This window comes from Liolophura sinensis, chromosome 8 (assembly GCF_032854445.1).
Source record: "Liolophura sinensis isolate JHLJ2023 chromosome 8, CUHK_Ljap_v2, whole genome shotgun sequence".
In the NCBI taxonomy this organism is placed as follows: domain Eukaryota; kingdom Metazoa; phylum Mollusca; class Polyplacophora; order Chitonida; family Chitonidae; genus Liolophura; species Liolophura sinensis.
Window position 1 is genome coordinate 27,585,707 of NC_088302.1, and position 19,922 is coordinate 27,605,628.

The following is a 19,922-nucleotide window of genomic DNA, read 5'->3' on the forward strand; positions in this document are numbered from 1 at the left end:
GCCTCTAGCTCATATAATTAACTAGTGTTCGAGCACTTATAATTTCAGCAAATGTATTGTATGATTGAAACAGTATGTGTACAGCTTGTGCACACAACACAGAAGTAGTAAACCTGGATGCCCTGAATAAGCCATTAAACTGTTCAGCTCAGGCCTAATACCTGGATGGAAAGGGAGAACTCAGGAAACTATTTAAATAACCTGCTCAATGGTGAGGTATGTACATGTACTTACAATGCAGTACTGGACTGAGATCATGGTTTTGTCCTGTATCACACATACACCTGGGTGGTTCGTGTTTCCGTGCTCAATTATATCCTGTGCAACAGCCTGCATTTCCCAATTACTTCCCTTTGCAAACGGTCTGAAAAACAACAATTTGCTAAACCATCATTATATTACATGTGATTTACATTCCAAACTGTCAGTTTTTAACATGCTCTGCACAACAAAAAAAATGAGTTTTACACTGTAAACAATAGGAATGAAGTCACAGGCCTGTGTAAATGACTAAATGAGATAGAGCTACCCATCATAAAGAGATCTGACCTTACTCTCTTCCATGTAATTGGCAACTATGATTTTACACTGCCATACATGTATTTTCCTGTACAAGACTTCACAATATTGTCTCTGTCTCAGCCTCAAGTGTAAAAACATTTGAACCCTGCCTTCCTACATTTGATTGGTCAGGTCAGAACCACAGACAGCTGAACCAATTAAATGAATGCTCCATTTTCTTTTCTATAATCAAAAGATTTCCTCTGTTTCACAGCATGACCAAGAAAGCTTTTTATCGCAATTTCAGACTTAAAATCCAAAATAAACATACTTGTATATGTTTACGGGCTTGAATGTTCCTTCCACCAAAAACGTAAGGAAAAAAATCACCAAGATGACCTCCAAAACACATCACATGGATTAAATGTATAACTGATAATGCCTGCATGGATTTGGACGAAAGTAGACTCAATTAGAGATAGATATGTAGACTTCTGAAAAGGTTACCTTTCCCATTTACAGAGGGGCTTTACTCCTATTGTTACACATGGGAATATTGGAATACACAAGATGTCTAATTACAATAGTGTTCAGTTTCATGACATGAGGTATCCTAGTGAAAGTGAAAGTGAAGGCCTACACATCTGTTACTGTCGGTGCATGTCTTCACAAAGTGGTCCAAAGCTTTACACTGTGTCATGCTTTTGTACCAAATGTCACCATATGTTTGGGTTTGTACTTATAAAAATGCATGTAAACAAATATATATTTACATGATATATATGGTTAACAGCAGAAAATGATTTGCTTTTAATACAGAGTTTGAGGATGTCTTTGTTTTGGCAGGCAAATAATTTAAACCACAGATTATAGCAGATGAGAGAAAGGTTGTGATATGCTTGAATTTTATTATAACCATTCAATATGACAAAAAAGGTGTAAAGCTGCACTGATAAAGACAAAGTTACCCAAACACTAGCCACTGCACATCATCACCCATGGATACAATTGGGTCATTCCTCTCAGCCAGGGACAATTCCACTATTTCTTGGATGTCAGATAAACTTTAACAGAAAAAGATATGAAAATAAATTAATTGTACTAAATTGTATTAAGGGAAACAGTCCATTTATTAATAGAAAATATATTCAGAAGTGGTGATTAGCATCCTTTTTACTGATATAGACATGTAGACATCTGGACCACATGTGACACCAATGAAGCGATACATAACAGCATCCCACCAAATTATCAAAATATCTGCCACATAACTTAACAAAAGCTACATTTCAGTGTGTATATTTTCCCTATGCTTTATGTCTACGACAATGCTACATCATTATTTTTACAAGAAAAACTAATCATAAGTCTACAATATGTAAACATGACACTGCATCTAGTCATTCAGTAATTCTACTACATTGGCTTGGAGGCTTATAAAGTTTGAAAACACACACAGATATGTGAATCTGACAATATCAGTAAAAAGGATGCTAAATAACTGCCCTTGACAATAGCACTGACAGATTTTCATAAGCATGGGTTGCATCTGAACATTTTGGGTCATAAGAAAGCTTACATTATCTCAATCATATATCCGCTGTCTTCCGTCTGATTTCTTACTTTAATATCAAATGTCTTTCTTGTTACAGACCAGACTACTCACTGTATTTTCCAATGATCTTATTTGTCAAAATCTATTCTTTACTTGTTTGAAGGTCAGGAATCCAGGACAAAAGCCCCGGCAGACAAAAACCCTGGCTGACAAAAGCCCCGTCGTTTTATTACTTGACCAACAAACCTAGGGTGTTAAATACATGGTGTTAAATGTTTGTCAACGAGAATTTATATAGTGTGAATCCGTTTGCCTTATCCTAATAATACTCAGTCACCTGGCGATTCACCATAAATATTTAATGACCTTAATACCTAGATGTCAGCAAAACTTAGTCTGGAAGGTCAGTTATCACAGCTATACCTGGCGACTCACCAAAAATTTTTAATGACCTTAATACCTAAATGTCAGCAATGCTTAGTCTGGAAGGTCAGTTATCACATGTATAGCTGGCGACTCACCATAAATATCTAATGACCTTAATACCTAGATGTCAGCAATACTTGGTCTGGAAGGTCAGTTATCACAGCTACACCTGGCGACTCACCATAAATATCTAATGACCTTAATACCTAGATGTCAGCAATACTTGGTCTGGAAGGTCAGTTATCACAGCTACACCTGGCGACTCACCATAAATATCTAATGACCTTAATACCTAGATGTCAACAATACTTAGTCTGGAAGGTCAGTTATCACAGCTACACCTGGTGACTCACTATAAATATCTAATGATCTTAATAGCTAGATGTCAGCAGTAATTAGTTTGGAAGGTCAGTTATCATAGGACTGGCTACTAATTGCAACATCTAATGACACGAATGACCTTTATAAACTGTCAGCTATATTAAGTACATGTACTCCATTGCCTGAAGGTTAACTGTCACCTCTCAACTCACAAGATAACCTCCATCCATAATGATTTAAGTACCTCTTCCCAGGATCTCAAAGCTGACATAGCTAGACTTAGCACTTTACTACTCTGAAATTGTGACTGACCTTACAGATTTTTATTTTAACATCAAGACGCTCATGACATAATTGAAAGGTAGTGTGTAAGTCCAAATATAAGTTCAGAATTAACACTACAAGTTAACAATACACATAGATCAAAGACCACTAAAGTCAGCTCTGTGAGCCTGCATGCCCTGAGACCAGTACTCACCTGTCTGTAGGCTTCAGCTGTATGTTATCCAGTCTTACATCTTTCTCCAGTAAGAATACTGACACTTTCACTGGCAAGATGTCCACAGTTGGAATGTGATTTGACAAATGTCTGATAACAAAAAGATAACAAATGTTACATATTTTACTATATCTGATACACCATCCATGTACAAAACAGCACCTTTTTCAGTAAGAATAATTTCAACATGTACACTGTACTTTAACATCTTCGCAGTGAAGCGAGATATCTATCTTGATCACAGATAAAAGTTCCAGTTATATTTCCATTTTGTGCATTAATTCCCACAGTATTCATCAGTTTTAATCCTGATGGAGAATTGATTACGAGAATACATGCACGTTGATCGGTCTACGTCATTTCAAAATCATAAAAGGTAGCACAATTTAGTGATCCACATTCATGTACCTCCATGTTGTATTGTTACAAAGGTATACCCGCCAAGTATGAGATAATTTCAAAGAATACGTGAATTTTTGTGTTGTAACATTTCTGGGTGAGCCTATTCCCTACATCCATGGCATCACAACATTTCCTGGTGAAGCCATTACATATACCTGCAAGACAGCCTTACTATGAAGAATTTAAGCTCAAAAGCAGATAAATGTCATTCACACCAGAGGGTCAGTTGGTTAGTGCGCTAGTGCAGCGTAATGACCCAGGAATCTCTCACCAATGCGGTCGCTGTGAGTTCAAGTCCAGCTCATGCTGGCATCCTTTCCGGTCATAAGTGGGAAGGTCTGTCAGCAACCTGTGGATGGTCGTGGGTTTCCCCCGGGCTCTGCCCGGTTTCCTCCCATCATAATACTGTTACCCAAACACTAGTTGTACAACCACCGTTGTACAAGTGAAATATTCTTGAGTATGGCGTTAAACAACAATCAAATAAATAAATAAATAAATCATTCACACCAGGACATTCAAAAAAGTAAATTCATTTTTAACTTTTTCGATACAATTGCATTTGGTCTCCCAACTTTGTTACAGTTAACTTTTTTTTACACTTGCCTTAATATGCCTGCAATCTTTCAAACAGGAGATAAAGACAAGATAAATTTGATTCAAAATAAAAGCTTGAGTTGGATTTTTCTACATTTCTAGATTGTCAGTTAACCTGAAAAAACATGATTTTTTCCTCATGTATATCAATGAACAGGTCGCACAGTTCACAATGCACTTCATATAAATGATAGAACGGCACGTACTTGTCATATGCCGTGGCCACTAACTGCACACAGGATTCTAAATCTTTACTTAATCCATCCTTCTGTCTCTTAAGTGTTTTCAATAAGTCTTCTGTTTGGGACTGAAGCTCTATGATTAAGACACAAACATACATGTATGAACAAGAGACTGTAGATAGTACATGTAGCTGTAGACAGGTTCAGAGCGCTTTCTCAACTGCTTATATTCTCTGAAAACCACAAAACCCAAATTCTGTATTAAAATATGCATCGATGAAGTACAAGTATCCCATAAGACGTTTATCCCATAAGACGTTTTTGTTTAAAAAGCATACCTTTTTATATGTTTGTGACAGAACCAATATATGACAGTTCAAAGGAAGCAAAATCACATATTTTGCCTTATAACCATATGTGTGAGGAGCATGAGTGATGCGACATCATGTTTCCTGTTGCCCACGTGGCGCACATCATGCCCTGTTAAGTATTCCGTATTAATACCATGTAAAGCACATCAGGACAAAAAAATGTGGCTGTATAAATTTATCTGCACCTATATTCCAAGATGAAAATAACTCAGGGGGTCAGATCATACTATTTGTTGTCTTCTCATTAATATGCATTTTAGGCTCCTGCCCCCGCTAACCCAGCTATTTGATTACAGTATCTATACCTTTATCGTTCACAATACCTTCTTCTGACAAACCATGCTGGGCCAGTTCTGAAATTGTTCTCTTCATTCCCTCCTCAAGTTTTTGTGTCCTGCTGATAAATTCTTTCTTCAGTTCCTAAGGAATCATAACAAGGCTTGTTAGAAACTGAACAACTTGCCTCTGACATGAAGCTCTAATAAATATAAATTACCTAGATGGGGATGTATGCTGAGAATATAATGCAACATACTAAGATCAAATTTACAACATTTTTTTTTTCAAAACTCCAACCAAAACTGTTAAAATGTACCATTCTCTGTATAAAAGTTGTTATTTAGGATTGGGAAGAAATATGACAAGTCTAAACTAATTAATAATTACAAGCTCAGAAGCTGCATGCCACAAGTCCGCCAAAAGAGTAGCTTTTCTGGCTTGGTGAAGAGAAGCTGTCATATTGGTATAGTATAACAACAATACATCCCATCTCATGACAAGCAGATAAAAACTGTACAATAACTGAAAAGAAATCAAACCTTTTTATCAAAAATCAAAAAAAGCAAAAATCTAAAAAAAAAAATATAAAACCTAAAAGTGAATTTAAAAGAACTTAAAAATAAACTTATACAGACAAAAATTTAATTCAAATGTCATTATGTAAGAAACTGTGCACTGTGTACTATATACTTCAATGTAAAAAGGTTTTCTCATTTAAGTCAGTTTTCGTAATAGTTGAATACATGGACTTTCAACAATTGCATTCAATAAATTAACTGTAATACCAACCAGTGTGGTAGCGCAATTAATTACTTCTTTGTCTAATCTTAAATCATCAACACAACATTCAAAGGATATTATGTTCTCGTTTGGGGTATAGCTTCGAGCTAAGCAACTCAGAACTCCTTCTCTGTCAAATGTACTGAGCATTTTCCCCAATGCCTTCCAAAGTAACCAACCAGATAATGGGTAGGTTTAGAGGTCATCAAAGTTCCAATTCAAACTAACAAATCAAAGCATTGGATTTCTGGACAACAAAAACACGAGAAGCTTCTACTGGTCCTACGCAAATGGACAGAATCAAAGTAATGACATCAGAGCAACACTTTTTGAACCCGAAATCATTTTTCCATGAGCATTTGACAGAGTTGGAAGTACCTGTATGGAGGCAGGATATGACAAGTTTGTAAGTACATGAAGTCAGGCTTAGACCATTTACTACCTGCTATTATACAGTCCAGCATTCATACCATTCATATTTTACTCTCAACTTAATTGTCCGTGAGGGTCAAAGGGTCAACACGTAGGGTATTTGTCTATATTTCTGTAGCTTATGGCCAGGTTAGGGTGAAGGGCAAAAAAGACATTAGAATAATTCAAACACCTGGTAACTAACTTCCTAGGTTTAGACCAAACTTTACATACACTTCTAAAGCCTCTTTAGAAAAAACAGTTCAATAAAATTTTGGGATTTAATGCACTGATAAGACTGCTACTTGTTCAAGTTAGTGACTTTATAAACAAAATCAAGTTATCTAAACTTGGCATGGCTCGGCAAGGAAATAGAGGACATGAAGGACTTTAGATAAGCAACAGGAAATTTCCTGTCAAATTAAAAAAAATGTAAAAATCTCATAATATCCAAAATATTGCCCCTCCCCCTTACACTATTTCCAGTTTAATACTGATGTCATTGGTTACATTTGCTGTACACCTTCTCCCCTTCACAGCTATATAACACAGCTATATAACACAAGTTAAAAAGTACATGTACTAACCCGATTTTTGAAATCTTCAAAATTTCTTCCCGTTCCAAAAACTTGCTACCTTCTCTTTCCCACCTATCATGTACATGTATAGTACACGCATCACTCTCATCTACTTTCACTTCCTTTGCCCTCTCTATTTTCTCTACATGCAGCAATAAGTACCATTTTGTAAGTCTTTGATGTGAACCAACCTTGATTTGATCTTAGGTCTCCCCACCTTGATGCGGCCAGTCTAACCACTGATCCATGCAGTCTGCTGAGGATGTTCACTGGTTTTTTCATGATTACACACGTACATGTATACCCTTATAAACTATACAGAGTAGCTTGCAGTGGTATATACATGCGCATGCTATGGGAAATTTTAAATCTGGAGCAAAATATAACATACCTGACAAAACTTTTCATGTGCTGCCAAACTGCTTAACAAATGCTCTGTGAAAATAAAACAGAAATTGTATAATAAAACGTCACTGAAAACCTCCACACACTGACATGACTGAATGGGAACAACTGAAGGGAAAAATTCCAGTGACTAGTCATACAGAGTTATTACCCCTGAATAGGATCTGTCAGACTCAATATTTGAATAAGTTTACAAATACAATAACTAGAGCCCAAGGGCTGTGGAATGGGTCTATTACCCTTCTATTTTTACTGTTGCTGTCTAGTACAATTCATTGGTCTTCTCCACCCATAAAGGGCCTATTAGTTATTCTGTCTATAATGGAGGACCCCTGCCCGACCTCATCATGACATGACTTTAGCATGTTTAAAGCGAATGTAGAGCACCAGGACGTCATATTACGATATACTGTAAGATTGTACAAATTGTGACCATTTTTTAGCCCTTGCTACAACTTCTCCAAGGCAAACACCTGAAAACGTCACAAATGCAAATATCACAATAGTCATTCTCCTTGAATGCGGGTAGTGGTGCCTGAGCCTTTTACGTCATCTTCAGTTTATGAAAACCAACACGTCGTGGAGAGCGTCGTGCACGTAAACTACTGTTTAGATCTACTTTCTATTTTGACAAGACTGTTTGCCTTAAATCTCGCATGTACACTATAGCTTTCAGGAATTTAGGCTTACATACAAATTGTCATGTGTATTCAGTCAGTACGTCTGCTTTAATTTTAGAAGCGTATCACCTAATTTTTAAGGGCATTTATGCCTACACGCCCCTTATCCGCTGCACTGGGGTCCAGGTCAAATAGCATACCCGTGTTTGATAACTTCCACATTCTTTATTTTCACAATTTTGGTGACTCGCAAAGCACTCGATTGCCGTAAGTTAGGCCTAAATATTATTAGAAGCTGTGAAGTACATAAACGTAAAGTACCTTACATGGTGTAAATCTTTTTGCTACAAACGTTATCACAGGCAATCAAGGTAGCAACCGTTACATGAGCGATCCTCAAAATAGTGTAATCGCATTCTGTAACATTTCATAACACGAAACTAAACGAGTAATCAATAAAGGCACGAATCCAAACATAATTAAAATTTTTATTCAATGCATAATTATAACACATAAATCCCAACAAAACAATGAAGAAAACATCACGAAAGGAAACTAATATTTCACCATAACACACAGTCCATTTCATTAACCTCAATGACATTGCATACCTGGGTGAAACTACTTCCGGCAAATTCCTCATATTATTTCATGCCTCTATAATGGGCCTCTGGCGATTCTCACCAATAGACCCATAAAAATGAAACTCACCAATCCATGTTAAACATGCTTGTACTCATGTAAGCACTCCACTTGTCATACCACTTGTATATGTACTTCTTTCACAAAATGACAGCATTTTTTTTACAAAAATCTACAAAATACATGTATTTTATCTTCAGGGTAAGATTTCTATCCACAGAAATGATGCATCAGTCTACACCAAATATACAAAGTAGCAACAATGAGTCGGTGTGTACTTACTTTTCAAAACATTTTCAACTGGAGTCTGAAGAGAGAAAGTTTCATTGGCAGTTGTTGATGTGGCTGGAAAGAAAATAATATTATTCAGGCGAGATCGATATTAAATCCAAGTAGGAACAAGCATCACAGATGACTTTATAGACTATACAGATGTACTTTTGTAAATTAGAACATAGAATATATATTTTCTTTCAACATCTGTAAATGTTGTTGAGAAAAGATAGGTATGGTCAGTGGTCAGTGTCAGCTAAAATGTGACTGCATAGATTAGGCCAGCTGACACTGTCTATTCAAACAAGACACAAAACTCAGTCGTATCAGTAAGGCAATTTTTCTCATAAATGGCATCACTTTATTTCAATGTAACCCAATGTTTGTTACCAAAAAAGATTACGAGAATTAAGACTGACAAAGTGTATTTAAAGTTGTCTCAGATCTCCAAACTTTTGTGTGTTCATGATGATTTAACAGCCAATGCATGAATGGGTGAAGATGTTTTAAATTTTCTTCAGTATATCCGAAGATGTAATGGTGCCATTAACCAAGACTACAACAAAGTATCAAGTAAAAGCTATACTAAACATTGTCTAAAATGAAGCTACATATAAACTAGTTCATGAAACTTTGATACATGTACAAGAGTTGATAAATCGGACAATACTCCTTGGTTGAGGGGCACAGAAGCTACAGGTACATTTATGGAAATGGACCACTACTGGATCAAAGAAATGAAACATTTGTAGGGGTAATAATAAGAAATGGTAGAAATTAAAGAATTTATAAACCGTGATAAGGTACATGTATCCACTGTTATGTATTTATTTGGTTGGTAGTTTTACGCCGTACTCAAGAATATTTAACTTATATGACAGCATTGTGGTGGGAGGAAACCAGGCAGAGCCTGGAGGAAACCCACAACCATCCACAGGTTGCTGGCAGACCTTCCCATGTACAGCCGGAGAGGAAGCCAGCATGAGCTAGCGCGCTAACCAACTGAGCCACAGTATGCACTGTTAAGTTTCACCAACTCTGCTTTGTACTATCCTACCATTAAACAGTGCTCATTCCCTGGTTAAAAAGACATGAACTGCATTTTCACTTTTGTATCATGTTTCGAGCGAATGAGGTTTTAGTAGTTCAGAGTGGCAGATATCTGAAGAAATGATCTCTTATTAAAATCAGTGAGATATAGTGATAACAATGTAGTTGACCAATCAATAGCACTCAGTTAATCACACCTTCTCAACAGTAATAAACCACACCCACAAGATAAATCATCTACAGTGTGTATAGTCCTGTCTCCATGGTGATCAGGGTATTATTTGGGCACCAGTTTTTGCCCTAATATCATACAAAAGACTCTGTACAATGGCATAATCGACTAACAAAGGCTGGAGTTTCCTGCTCATATTTTAAATTGGAATTTACAATTATGTTAATGCATTTATTTACTGAATTTTTGTTTTAATAGAACATATAGCAGAATGAACCTAATACATAGTTTGGTACAAATAACCTTTCCTGACATTCAGCTGATGTTGCTCTGATGATCAGGACGCCAACTCAATCATTTATGTATTTACTTTTTTCACATTCTTACCTGGTTTTGATTTATATATTTGATTGATGTTTTACACCCTACTTAATAATATTTCATTTATACGGCGGCACCCAGCATTATGGTGGGAGTAAAACCAGGCAGAGCCCAGGGGAAACCCATGACGATCTATAAATGTTCAGGAAATTGATCTTTGGTAGTATTGGTGTTCTGCGTTCCCAGCAGCTACATTAATTTTGAACATTTCACTCTGATTAAATCCTCTCTTTTTAGGACAGCCGTGTTCCAGAATAATTGATGATTCACAAGATGGTGTGACGATCGATTAGTGAGTGAGTGAATAAGTGCTTGGGGTTAAACATCGTACTTAAGAATTTTTCAGTCATATGACGACGAAGGAATCCTTAGAGTGCATGTAATGTGCCTCCTTGCTGCAGGACGGATTTCCACTGCTCTTTTATCTCATTACCTCTTTTTAAGCCTTAGGTGTGACTTGACCCATAATTGACCCTGGATCTACCGCTCCCTAAGTGGACTCTCTACCAAGTGTGCTATCAGGGCCGGTGACTGTCGATTAGTCATGGACCTTCTGGGCAAAGCTTTGTCACCAAGGCCCCATTGCATGTAAACTGGCACCACATGTTTTCTATCACCTGTTTTCCCACATAAAGTTAGTTTTCTTTTTGCATGTATATGTATATAAATTATTAAGGTATGTACATGTATGTATATGTATTTGTATACATGTATGTACATGTATCTGTATACATGTATGTACATGTATTTGTATACATGCATGTATATGTATTTGTATACATGTATGTATATGTATTAAATTACACCAGCTCATGATGTACACAACACATGTACTTGGACATATCCACTGAGAACTGATGTGTTATTTGGAACACGTAGATAGATATACATGTACAAAACAAAATCCAAATCTCAAACAAACATGAATGAACATTTACAATGTACTTGTTACAAACCTTTAGATATAAGGCTTTCAAAATACTGTGTTTCCGATTTGTCTTGTTCCTGTAATACACATGCTGAGAAAGAAAGTAAAAGATCAACCAATTACTAGTGCCAAAGAAAACATAAATCAATAATGATACATCCATGTACATAATATATATATATATATATATGTATATATATATATATATATATATATATATATATTACACCAGACTATGAGAATGCATGATGACAATGTGTAAGCCATTACAAAAAGTTTAATCAATTAACGCCTGAATACATCCCAGGCTATAACACAGGATTATGGAAAATCAGAAACGGAAAGATGAACAATTCTGTTAAATGTGAGAAAAAGTAGACTATGACAATGCTCCCTCATATTAAATATGTATTTCCAAGAAACATTCCGTATCTACATGCACAGTATTTACAATGATTTTCTGAAAAGATTTTCGGTAATGTGTAAGCTAAATGCATCTTTTAAAGGAAGTTGCACGTTCATACACAGCTGGAAATGGAACAATATGGAAAATGGAGAAAGTTGGAGAGATGAAGACACAAACATAATTTAAGTAAAAATAGATAGACCGCACACAATGCCAACATGTAAACTTTGTATTATTAACAAGTTTTCACATCTTTTACAAAACCGTTCTAAATACATGTACACAGCTCAAAAGTAGAAAGTGGGATGGACAGATTGAACATACTTTAACAGAATCTGCAAGGTACACTAATTCCTCAACATTTCTGCATATATGAATTTAAGATCAACTTTCAGTTAAATTTAAGCACATTTTTAATTTGATCTTGGAGATCAGTAACAGGGCTTCACAAAAAGTATAATTTTATCAATCAACACAGAGTAACGCCTTCAGAATATGCTTGAATAAACACTTTGCAAACATGCGAAAAATGTTGAAGAATTACAGCATATAAATTTAAATACACGGCATTTTGATCATGGTTGTAAGATAATTTGCTTTGTTTCAAACGAGACTGTATTAATGTGTAATCTATTTGATCAAAGAGTGATCATGAAGCTCTACAGGTATGTAAAACCTAACACTGCCCTTAGCTTTGGGCCATATCATGAAAAAGCTATCAAAACCGGAGACTGAGCTGATCAAAATGTAATCCTGTCTGGAGGGCCATTCACTGTATCCTGAATTATCAAATTTCCTGGAATTTAGTTCAGAACAAAGACCTGTACATAATTTTACATCCTTGTTTGTTTTTTTTTTTTGTTTTTTTTTTTTTGACTATTTAATGGGTGTTCAAGCACCTTATGTAAAGTTCTACATGTATATGACATGGCACAATTTAGTAAAATATTGCTCCATAATGATCATTTTTAACAGGTTTCTGATAACTACATCTGATATACATGCATACTTCTGTTTTGAAAATACTAACCACAAAACTCCTCGAGCCCGCAGTTTCTCCACACTCTACTACCGGCCACTGTGATATAAGTGAAATATTCTTGAGTAAATAAATCAAAGACCTAGCCAAAAATACAGAAAGATACGGTTATATAAGTATGTTACCTATAAGTCCGTCAAACTGGTGGTCTTTCATGAGTTGATTGTTCTGCAGAGGGTGGTTACAGCAGGGACACTTGTGCTGACGGTCCACCCACTCCTTGATACATTTCTCACAGTACCGATGCCCACAAGGTGTTGTGTGTGTGTTGTTCAGTAAAGTCATACATATGGAGCACTGGATGTAATCACTAAATGCAGAAATCTGAAATCAAATAGGCTTCATCAATGAAATTGTCACAAAGTATATGTGTACCAATTTTATTTTATTTTGTTCAACCACCAACCTTTGGCAAGTTACTGATGAGATTTCCCTGGGAGACTTTAAGGTACGCATACCATATTGGTGACTTTAAGGTACGCATACCATATTGGTGACTTTAAGGTACGCATACCATATTGGTGACTTTAAGGTACGCATACCATATTGATGACTTTAAGGTACGCATACCATATTGGTGACTTTAAGGTACGCATACCATATTGGTGACTTTAAGGTACGCATGCCATATTGATGACTTTAAGGTACGCATGCCATATTGATGACTTTAAGGTACGCATGCCATATTGATGACTTTAAGGTACGCATACCATATTGGTGACTTTAAGTTACGCATACCATATTGATGACTTTAAGGTACGCATGCCATATTGGTGACTTTAAGGTACGCATGCCATATTGATGACTTTAAGGTACGCATACCATATTGGTGACTTTAAGGTACGCATACCATATTGGTGACTTTAAGGTACGCATACCATATTGATGACTTTAAGGTACGCATGCCATATTGATGACTTTAAGGTACGCATACAATATTGATGACTTTAAGGTACGCATACCATATTGGTGACTTTAAGGAACAAATACCAGTAAAATGATTGGACTGTGCAAATGGCTACACATCATCATCCACCACTTATCCAGAAGGCCCCATGAAAAGTATGAGATGAGGAAAACATCTAGTGAGCGTCTGGCAGTGTATCAGCGGCTTCAGTTTCGATACAGGTAGGTAAACTACAACTGGCGTCCAGTCTCAGCTCTGATGTAGCAATGCGACAGTCACGTGACCTGTTTAATGTGATGCATCGCAATGACTGAATGTGGGCAAACTGCTCAATAGTGCACAAGCACGCTACCCTTAGGATTAACTGGATGCTGTAATTTAGGGTTGTAGAATTGAAAAGTAGAACATGTTCAACATGTTCAGCAACTGCTGAATCAGCAGTTTTCAGCTTTCTGTTCCGCGCTGCTTCCAGACTTTCAAGTTGTAAAGTAGATTAATAATACCGTACCCTCACTACTCGAGCAAAGAATAAATTCATCATGAGCACAAGGATGCTACTTTAGCAGTTTTGGAACAGAAGGAAAATTTAGTACAACTTCTGCCAGTCCACATATCACAATTTAGAAGGATTTTGTTCAGACACAACTCCTGTTAAAAAGGTAAGTGACATTGCTCTATCCTGCTGATAACCTTATTAATGTCAACGAAATTGACAGTACATGTGCATGTAAAGCCTAGGGCTAAAAGTAAAACATTATATATATATATATATATATATATATATATATATATATACTGTATATATGTATGTATATATATTGTAATGGTGCAGCCTAATGACTGGCTGCAAAACCTGGATGGACAAGAAAACTTCAAATTCCCTTTGATAAACCCCTGTCTGGTCAAGATACACAGTGCTAAAATCTACGTTTAATGACACAAAGTTAGTATGTATCGGACACCTAGGAATCTCTTCTTTCCAAATTTGCTGAGTTTGCCACAATTTAAGATGGTTTCACTGCATTTATACCTGCCTAATGGTACTCTGTCATTGCTTTTTTTTCTACGTCCATCCAGGCTTTTCATCCAGTTATCAGACTGTACCTATTGTTATTACGCATAACAGACTGAGCAGCGATCAGTCATACAGCCACAGATCTTTTTGTATCACACAATGTTCCCTCCCAGTAGAATAATTTGCTTGATATGTTGTTTAATCAATAAGCATGAGCATTAGGCAGGACAGCAGTTACATGTATGGAGTGTGGATAGGAGTTTTCAGGTCAGGGATTAAAGTTAACGCAGGCAAATATACAACGAACATGTATCAAAATTTTCTGAACATGGCCCTCATCATTCAATTAATTTAATTGAACTACACATGTAGGTATAGTCCTACACAATACAACTCTTTTTATAGCTCAAATTTGACAGAGTCATGTCTATTATTTGTGATTGATAACTACCAACCTCTCAACAACAACATACACCTAGGATATTGCCCAAACCCTCACAAATCTGGTAGCGGGGTAATGCCATTTAGTCAAGGCATCAATACCTTTCTTCTATCATGGCAAAGTGCCCCTGTTTCAAGGCGATGTTTTGAATTGCCCAAATCCTTGGTGATTGTTGAGAGGTAGGTAGTTTCCAAACACGACGTTTAAAGTCAGAACTATAAAGCAGTCATATCGTGCACATGTAGGTAGCTAGGTCATTCCGTTGGTACATTCCCCAAGTTGATTAAATGTGATCCACACTGTAAATTCGGGCATTTGCAATTCGACAGTGACATTTATCTGCGTTACTCCCATCCACCCCTACCGGCCCGGATAGCACAGTTGGTAGAGTGTCCGCTTCAGGACCGGTAGATCCAGGATCAATCCTTGGTCGAGTCACACCTAAGACTTTAAAAGAGGAAGTTGTAACTTCCTCGCTTGGCGTTCAGCATGAAGGGGATAGTGCAACGACTGGTTGACCCGTATCAGTATAATGGCTCGGGCGGGGCGGCTTACTTGCCTTCGTAAGTCGTCTCAGTGATGCAGCACTAAATAAAAGAGCGGTGGAAATCCGTCCTGCAACAAGGAGGCACATTACACGTGCATGCACCCTAATGATTCCTTCGTCGTCATATGACTGAAAAATTGTTGAGTACGACGTTAAACCCCAAGCACTCACTCACTCACCCATCCACCCCAGCCTAGCCGCACGTGTGTGGCACAACTGATCTGACGACGTGCTAATGTACCAAGCAGTACAGAGTCACAGCCAACCCTGGCACAAATGAGACAGGACTACGCAGTTCTCGCAGTCGTGTGACTTGGAACTTTCTGTGAGGTAGCTGTTTAGCTATAAATAAGTAGAGTGCTTATGCAGCAGCTCATACATGTACATATTCAGGTGACCCAACAACAAAGACATTATCATTAAATAGATTATCATGTGAAAATGCTTTGGGGATAACTCAGACAACTTTGAAGAAGATAAAGAACTCGATAACTTGTAGATTAAGCTACTCGCTTAGAACGGTCAGCAATACAAATTTTCCAGCTTGGTCATTTATGGACATCTTTGCTCCTCAGTGAATTGCGTGTGCAAAATTAAGCTTCTCCCGTGTGTGAAAGGTAAGGGAAGACCTGCGAGGGTGTGGCATGTGACATTACAGGAGATTGCACAGAAATGATGAATACAAACAAGGCTAATTCTTTACCCGTCCCCCCCGCTCTCGACCCTCCGAGATTAAAACCCGAGCAGGGAAGACACATGGATTTACAGCATATGATAACCGGAACCTACAAAAACAATGATGCCGAAATGCTCAGATAGGTTTGATCTCCTCGTACAGTATAAATATACCAGGTCAGTGCTTGTTATGATGCAAAGTTTCCAACACAGCTGCTTTCATCTGAGGAGTGAGTGAAGCTGACCTGCTGGGTACGTTTGTACATTGTTAAATCTGGTGTAAACTTCACTCGTGGAGCTAATCCCACCCTTGTTAGCTCAGGAGTGAAGCGGACACCTGATTTAACAATGTACTAACAGCAATGTAAAGCTTCAGATATGCAAGCATTGACTGGGTATACTTAGAGGTCAACGATGAGATCGAACCTATTTGAGCATTTCTGGATCTTCATTTTGTAGTATACAGTACAATGTAAATCCATGTGTTTTCACTGCCAGGCTGTCCACCTCAAGGGGAACAAAAGCCCTGTTTCTATTTCATATAACCATACAATCTCCTGCGATTTGTCTTATGCCACATGCTCGCAGGTCTTCCCACACAAGGGAAGCATAATTTTGCGCACAGAACTCACCAGGGACGAAAGATGTTCGCATATAACTGAGTTTGTGAAGTTGTACTGCTGACAGTTCTAACCGAGTCATTTCATCTAATATCTACAAGTATTGATGTTCGCTATGTTGTTCAAAATTGTCAGTTATCCATAACGTTCTCACTTTAAAGCGCATTTGTAGTCTGTGTTGTTGGTTTTAATACCTGAACATATGTATGAGTTACTATATGTAAGCAACCTACTTATTTATTCACAGTTTGGCTCAGAGCAGCTATGACATAACTGCAAATCATTAGCACTCTCTTTGGTCAGGAGACTAGAGAACTGGCGGTGAAAACAAAATGAATTTAGCCCATATTGAGATAGGCATTGAAGAAGACTTTAGCATAAAAATGAATAATATAGCTTATAGGTAATCAGAGTAACTAAGCAGAACATGACTAGCCTTCAGACATGTCAGATATGATAGTTGTTCTGTGTTGTTCTACTTTAAAGGAGAAGAAAATTTAAATATCAATGAAATACCATTGAAAAGAGTTCATATATGCATTTCTTCGCAGGTGCATGCCATAAAAGAAATTCTAATATGTATCTCAAGTTGATAAATTATAAATAAAGTCAGTGCCAAAATCTGCTGTGGGTGACTCTATTTTGCCTAAGAACTAGTCCTGAAGTCTTCTGTGTTAGAATTGCTGTCAGTAACCGCCAAAGTGCTGTTCGTACATTTCTGGTAGAACTCTTCTTCCCAGAAGGTAGCGAACAGTGCAGTTCGTTTTCTGCTTGACGATCGGGAAACCGGAATGTTGGACGTAGGTACTGAGTTTACACAAACAAGCTGGCAGTTTTAACGTCTCTCATTGGCTGAGAGGCAACAGCATAAATTACAGGGTGTTAAAGATGGAGGACGCGATGGACTCAGCGATTTATGCCAGCTTTGCCGTGTTCAGGCCTTGTATGGCAAAGAAAAACCACAAAATTATGCAGTAGGCACCACCAGATAGAAAAAAAACTGTGTTCTTTTCAGCCTATAGTGTCATGTTTTTAACTTTTCTTCTCCTTTAAAGATTAGGAAACAGCAAAAAATCAGCGTTTTGCCTATTCAGCTCCATGTTAGTTATCACCACCTGCTCCTTGCGAGGTAAGCTACAATATACAGGGTGTCCAAGAAGTCGCGCACTAGAATTTGATGGTCTATAACAACACTGGTCAGTCAGCGAGCGCCATGTACGCATCCCAATAAGCCTAGGTATTGTTGGAAGTACATGACATATATCAGTAGCCCTAACTGTGCAATCTTTGATCGTCCTGTTCTTTTCTCTATACAACAACTATCATATTTACATGCAATCGGTTTACAAAAGTCCAGAAATAATTTTGAAATGTGTATTTTACAATAGCAACATTTAACCACTTGTATAGGCTATATTGTAAAAATCAATGATATATTGATATATCCCAGACATACATCGATGCCCATGCCGCTAGCTTGAACATGCGTTATATATAGAAGGCGTTTAGGTACAGGGCATTCTTGATAGAGGGGGTTCTGACTGTAATTCAGTTGCGCCACACACACGCGGCTACACTCTTGTGCACTATGTTGTTGTTGTTTCCAGAGACACTGTTTTAGCAAATCCTGTATGTACCACAACATTAAATCAAGTTACACATTACCGGTACAAGTAAGGGGAGGTCTGGTAAGTCCATCGTCTGCTGATTAAATAAAAATGGCCTGAACAGTAGCTCAGTGATTTCCTTATACTTTAGCACTGTGTTTCCTGCGTGTTTTCTCTTGGTCAGATCACAAATGTGTACGTGCAACTGCAATCGGCTGCAGCGCTCAAATCTGAGTCTCCGAGACCAGACGGAAATAGCCTACTCAAGAGCTGGAGCAAGGTTACATTAAAATTCTACACTTATCACATACCAACATGCTTTAAAAACGAAATTGGCTGTGTTGGTTCGATCGCGAGTACTGAAACCACATTCTGAAGAAATAAAACAAACTATGTTCGATTTTATTTTATGAGCTTTATTCCTATGTAAACTTTCTTTTATGCTAGTATTGTTTTCCGTGTTTTGGATGTATCATTAAAACCTAGCGCTCTAAATATGTCACCGATATGTTTATGTAGAAACATAGTCATATATGCAAACATTGACCTACCCTACACTCTTTGGTCCTAAGTGTGGTGTCCTCAGAAATACGACATGTTGTTGTCCCATGCATGACGTCGATGTCCGTAATCCCTGTCCATTTCTGCGACCGATGCATACATGTCAGTTTAGCGATATACCGGCCGCGATAGCTCAGTTGGTAAAGCGTCCGCTTCGGGAGCGGTAGATCCAGTGTCAATCCTGGGTCTGGTCATATCTAAGACATTAAAAGGAGAAGATGTAAATTTTGGCCATCAGCATTAAGGGGATAATGCAACGACTGGTTGACCCCTATAAATGTAATGACTCGGGCCGTGCAGCTTACTTACCTTCGGTAAGTCGTCTCAGTGAGGCAGCATAAAAGAGTGGTGGATATCCGTCCTGCAACAAGGAGAGAGATTACATGCTCTCTAGGGACTCCTTCGTCGTCATATTACTGAAAAAGTGTTAAGTACGACGTTTAAACCCCAAGCACTCACTCAGTTTAGTGATATATTTCGTATTGCAAGCATACACTGGACCAAAAAACTGGACCTACGGGCATCCTCTGTCAATCATGCGCCATGCTGGAAATTTCTCGGCAACACTCGGAACGTCTTTACTTGGCCTCAGCTCCAATTAATTTTCCATAAGCGACAATATTAACGTTTAGCGCTGTAGCTCAGTCCCAAACATTCCGGGGGACAATAAGCTTTGTTGAATACCTGTCCCAGCCTGTATGAAAGCAGCCATAAAAATCTGACATAGGTT

The 19,922-nt window shown here is 37.6% G+C and overlaps 1 protein-coding gene across 5 annotated transcripts in view; it reads right to left on the minus strand.

Moving 5' to 3' along the window:
• Positions 1 to 18,827, minus strand: part of LOC135472298 (tripartite motif-containing protein 75-like) — a 32,800-nt gene extending 13,973 nt beyond the window's left edge. For 4 of the 5 annotated variants that reach the window (XR_010444518.1, XR_010444520.1, XM_064751743.1 and 1 more), the window contains exons 1-10: positions 18,690 to 18,804; positions 12,944 to 13,142; positions 11,402 to 11,464; positions 8,852 to 8,914; positions 7,294 to 7,337; positions 5,178 to 5,274; positions 4,508 to 4,616; positions 3,282 to 3,392; positions 1,470 to 1,565; positions 235 to 364 (exon numbers count right to left, since the gene is read on the minus strand). Coding sequence is in view for 2 of the 5 variants with exons in the window: in XM_064751743.1 (XP_064607813.1) it covers positions 235 to 364; positions 1,470 to 1,565; positions 3,282 to 3,392; positions 4,508 to 4,616; positions 5,178 to 5,274; positions 7,294 to 7,337; positions 8,852 to 8,914; positions 11,402 to 11,464; positions 12,944 to 13,142; positions 18,690 to 18,722 (945 nt within the window). In the remaining 3 variants the exon portion in view is untranslated. Of the gene's footprint in view, positions 1 to 234; positions 365 to 1,469; positions 1,566 to 3,281; positions 3,393 to 4,507; positions 4,617 to 5,177; positions 5,275 to 7,293; positions 7,338 to 8,851; positions 8,915 to 11,401; positions 11,465 to 12,943; positions 13,143 to 13,780; positions 13,857 to 18,689 lie in introns of all 5 variants that reach the window. The other variant, XR_010444519.1, reaches the window with a different exon arrangement.
• Between the last annotated feature and the right edge of the window lie 1,095 nt (positions 18,828 to 19,922).